General features: G+C 51.8%; 1 protein-coding gene across 2 annotated transcripts in view; it reads left to right on the forward strand.

Annotated features, from left to right (window-relative positions):
• Nucleotides 1–3983, forward strand: part of ambra1b (autophagy/beclin-1 regulator 1b) — a 28745-nt gene extending 24762 nt beyond the window's left edge. For both annotated transcript variants that reach the window (XM_053319110.1, XM_053319111.1), the window contains 2 exons: nucleotides 413–532; nucleotides 3350–3983. In XM_053319110.1, the coding sequence (XP_053175085.1) occupies nucleotides 413–532; nucleotides 3350–3852 (623 nt within the window). In that variant the 3' untranslated portion in view covers nucleotides 3853–3983. The remainder of the gene's footprint in view (nucleotides 1–412; nucleotides 533–3349) is intronic.
• The last annotated feature ends 581 nt before the right edge of the window (nucleotides 3984–4564 follow it).

A 4564-nucleotide genomic window follows, 5' to 3' on the forward strand; every position in this document is an offset into this window, starting at 1 on the left:
GTTGGGTCAGTAGGGTTGGGGTCGGTAGGGTCTGTAGGGTTGGGTCGGTAGGGTTGGGTCGGTAGGGTTGGGTCAGTAGGGTTGGGGATCCTAGGGTTGGGTCGGTAGGGTTGGGTCAGTAGTGTTGGGGTCTGTAGGGTTGGGGTCAGTAGGGTTGGAGTCTGTAGGGTTGGAGTCGGTAGGGTTGGGTCAGTAGGGTTGGGGTCTGTAGGGTTGGGGTCAGTAGGGTTGGGGTCTGTAGGGTTGGGTCGGTAGGGTCTGTAGGGTTGGGGTCTGTAGGGTTGGGGTCTGTAGGGTTGGGGTTCCTAGGGTTGGGGTCTGTAGGGTTGGGTCGGTAGGGTCTGTAGGGTTGGGGTTCCTAGGGTTGGGGTTCCTCGGGTTGGGGTCTGACTGACTGTCCGTGTGTCCTCAGGTGTTCCTCCTGAGACTCCGTCCACCAGCCGAGCCGCTCAGGTGCAGCTGGAGTCTCTCAGAGTTCACGACGGCAGCCAGACGGAACCAGCAGAACCCGACACGTCCAGCGCTGCAAGCGGTACTGCTGAGTATTAACCCTGAAGTTAGGAACCTTAATGTCAGTAGAACAGCAGCTCAGGAACCTTAATGTCAGTAGAACAGCAGCTCAGGAACCTTAATGTCAGTAGAACAGCAGCTCAGGAACCTTAATGTCAGTAGAGCAGCAGTTCAGGAACCTTAATGTGAGTAGAACAGCAGCTCAGGAACCTTAATGTCAGTAGAACAGCAGCTCAGGAACCTTAATGTCAGTAGAACAGCAGCTCAGGAACCTTAATGTCAGTAGAACAGCAGCTCAGGAACCTTAATGTCAGTAGAACAGCAGCTCAGGAACCTTAATGTCAGTAGAACAGCAGCTCAGGAACCTTAATGTGAGTAGAACAGCAGCTCAGGAACCTTAATGTCTGTAGAACAGCAGTTCAGGAACCTTAATGTGAGTAGAACAGCAGCTCAGGAACCTTAATGTCAGTAGAACAGCAGCTCAGGAACCTTAATGTCAGTAGAACAGCAGCTCAGGAACCTTAATGTGAGTAGAACAGCAGCTCAGGAACCTTAATGTCAGTAGAACAGCAGCTCAGGAACCTTAATGTGAGTAGAACAGCAGCTCAGGAACCTTAATGTCAGTAGAACAGCAGCTCAGGAACCTTAATGTCAGTAGAACAGCAGCTCAGGAACCTTAATGTCAGTAGAACAGCAGCTCAGGAACCTTAATGTGAGTAGAACAGCAGCTCAGGAACCTTAATGTCAGTAGAACAGCAGCTCAGGAACCTTAATGTCAGTAGAACAGCAGCTCAGGAACCTTAATGTGAGTAGAACAGCAGCTCAGGAACCTTAATGTCAGTAGAACAGCAGCTCAGGAACCTTAATGTCAGTAGAACAGCAGCTCAGGAACCTTAATGTCAGTAGAACAGCAGCTCAGGAACCTTAATGTCAGTAGAACAGCAGCTCAGGAACCTTAATGTGAGTAGAACAGCAGCTCAGGAACCTTAATGTCTGTAGAACAGCAGCTCAGGAACCTTAATGTCAGTAGAACAGCAGCTCAGGAACCTTAATGTCAGTAGAACAGCAGCTCAGGAACCTTAATGTCAGTAGAACAGCAGCTCAGGAACCTTAATGTCAGTAGAACAGCAGCTCAGGAACCTTAATGTCTGTAGAACAGCAGCTCAGGAACCTTAATGTCAGTAGAACAGCAGCTCAGGAACCTTAATGTCAGTAGAACAGCAGCTCAGGAACCTTAATGTCAGTAGAACAGCAGCTCAGGAACCTTAATGTCAGTAGAACAGCAGCTCAGGAACCTTAATGTCAGTAGAACAGCAGCTCAGGAACCTTAATGTGAGTAGAACAGCAGCTCAGGAACCTTAATGTCTGTAGAACAGCAGTTCAGGAACCTTAATGTGAGTAGAACAGCAGCTCAGGAACCTTAATGTCAGTAGAACAGCAGCTCAGGAACCTTAATGTCAGTAGAACAGCAGCTCAGGAACCTTAATGTCAGTAGAACAGCAGCTCAGGAACCTTAATGTCAGTAGAACAGCAGCTCAGGAACCTTAATGTCAGTAGAACAGCAGCTCAGGAACCTTAATGTCTGTAGAACAGCAGTTCAGGAACCTTAATGTGAGTAGAACAGCAGCTCAGGAACCTTAATGTCAGTAGAACAGCAGCTCAGGAACCTTAATGTCAGTAGAACAGCAGCTCAGGAACCTTAATGTGAGTAGAACAGCAGCTCAGGAACCTTAATGTGAGTAGAACAGCAGCTCAGGAACCTTAATGTCTGTAGAACAGCAGTTCAGGAACCTTAATGTCAGTAGAACAGCAGCTCAGGAACCTTAATGTCAGTAGAACAGCAGCTCAGGAACCTTAATGTCAGTAGAACAGCAGCTCAGGAACCTTAATGTCAGTAGAACAGCAGCTCAGGAACCTTAATGTCAGTAGAACAGCAGCTCAGGAACCTTAATGTCAGTAGAACAGCAGCTCAGGAACCTTAATGTCAGTAGAACAGCAGCTCAGGAACCTTAATGTCAGTAGAACAGCAGCTCAGGAACCTTAATGTGAGTAGAACAGCAGCTCAGGAACCTTAATGTCAGTAGAACAGCAGCTCAGGAACCTTAATGTCAGTAGAACAGCAGCTCAGGAACCTTAATGTCAGTAGAACAGCAGCTCAGGAACCTTAATGTCAGTAGAACAGCAGCTCAGGAACCTTAATGTCAGTAGAACAGCAGCTCAGGAACCTTAATGTCAGTAGAACAGCAGCTCAGGAACCTTAATGTGAGTAGAACAGCAGCTCAGGAACCTTAATGTCTGTAGAACAGCAGTTCAGGAACCTTAATGTCAGTAGAACAGCAGCTCAGGAACCTTAATGTCAGTAGAACAGCAGCTCAGGAACCTTAATGTCAGTAGAACAGCAGCTCAGGAACCTTAATGTCAGTAGAACAGCAGCTCAGGAACCTTAATGTCAGTAGAACAGCAGCTCAGGAACCTTAATGTCAGTAGAACAGCAGCTCAGGAACCTTAATGTCAGTAGAACAGCAGCTCAGGGTCAGATGAAAGGATCTAGTTGTCCCTCATGTTCCCCTGACCTAAATCCAGCTGAGCACCTATGGGACGCCTTCAGTCTAGTGTAGTCTAGTCTAGTCCTGGTTCGGTTCCGGTTCCGGGTCCGGGTCCGGGTCCAGGTTCCGGTCCAGGTCCCAGTCCCGGTCCCGGTCCCGGTCCGGGTCCGGGTCTGAGGGGAGACGAGGATCAAACAGTTACATGATAAGGATGTTTTGGGTCGGTCGGTGGTGTAAATGTTCCTTCTTGTGTTCAGCAGTATGATCAGTAACAGTTGGTCTCGTTGGTCCAGGAGAGTCTGCAGAGGTCGGTTCTGGTTCTGGTGAAGACGCTCTGGCCCGGATCCGTCGCCTAATCGCGGAGGGGGGGATGACGGCGGTGGTCCAGAGGGAGCAGAGCACCACCATGGCCTCCATGGGCGGCTTCGGGAACAACATCATCGTCAGCCACCGGATCCACCGCGGCTCCCAGACCGGAGCCTCCAGACCCCCCCCCTCCTCCTCAGGGTCCCTGCTCCTCACCCAGCCCCCGGCCCACATCTACCCCCCCCCTCCGGCCCCCGGCCCCTCTGAACAGCTGGGCCCCCTGTGGGGTCCGCGGCCCCCCCGCCTGGACGTGGACGATGTGTTTGAGGGGGGGCGAACGGACGATGACTCGCTGCCGGGCCCCTCCTCCTCCTCCCTGCTCCTGTCTTCCCCCTCCTCCTCCTCCTCCTCCTCTCACAGCCCCCTTCCTGGGAGTGGCGGGGGAGGGGGGGGCCCCAACAGTTACCACGGCGACCCGTACAGCAGGTAGTCCTCCTATTGGCCGAGAGGAGCGGAGCATCGGCGCTGCTCAAAGCCTTATGAACCGGTGCTGCTGGGACTCTGCACGGGGAGAGAAGGGGCACAAGGACCCAGACCTGCCCCCCCCCCTCTGCTGCCTCCCCCCCTGCTGTGCCCCCCCCCCCCCCCCCCCCGCTGCCCCCCCGCAGAGGCATCAGCTTCCTCTGCTCTGACAGACTGAAGCTGATCATTCCACGTCAGAAAGGGCTGAGCTCAGCAGCGTGACAGAGACTCACTTCCTGTTTTTAAAGTGCCATGTTGGGGCGGGGGGGGGGGTGATGGGTGGGGGCAATGGGAGCGGGGGGGGGGGGGTGATGTGGGAGGGTTGGGGGGGGGGGGGTTGTCACACATTTACTCCAACGTGCTGCAATCGGTGCCATGTGATGTGAAATAGTGATTGAAGTGAAGTCAGCACTACGGTTTTTCTACTCGCTGTAATTATGTTCAACAGACTCTATCATGGAGGTGGTTACCATGACAACCACCATCATCATCATCATCACCACCATCACCATCATCATCATCATCATCATCACTGACTGAACTGAGACTGAATCCACTGCATGTCTTCAATAATGCTGCAGTTCATCAAACTCATACTTTTAGTTTGCAATGCAGAAGAGAAGAAACACTTCCTGTTTCACCATTTCCTGTGTGTGTATGTGTGTGTGTATGTCTGTGTG

Source organism: Scomber japonicus, chromosome 5, assembly GCF_027409825.1.
Source record: "Scomber japonicus isolate fScoJap1 chromosome 5, fScoJap1.pri, whole genome shotgun sequence".
NCBI classification, from domain to species: domain Eukaryota; kingdom Metazoa; phylum Chordata; class Actinopteri; order Scombriformes; family Scombridae; genus Scomber; species Scomber japonicus.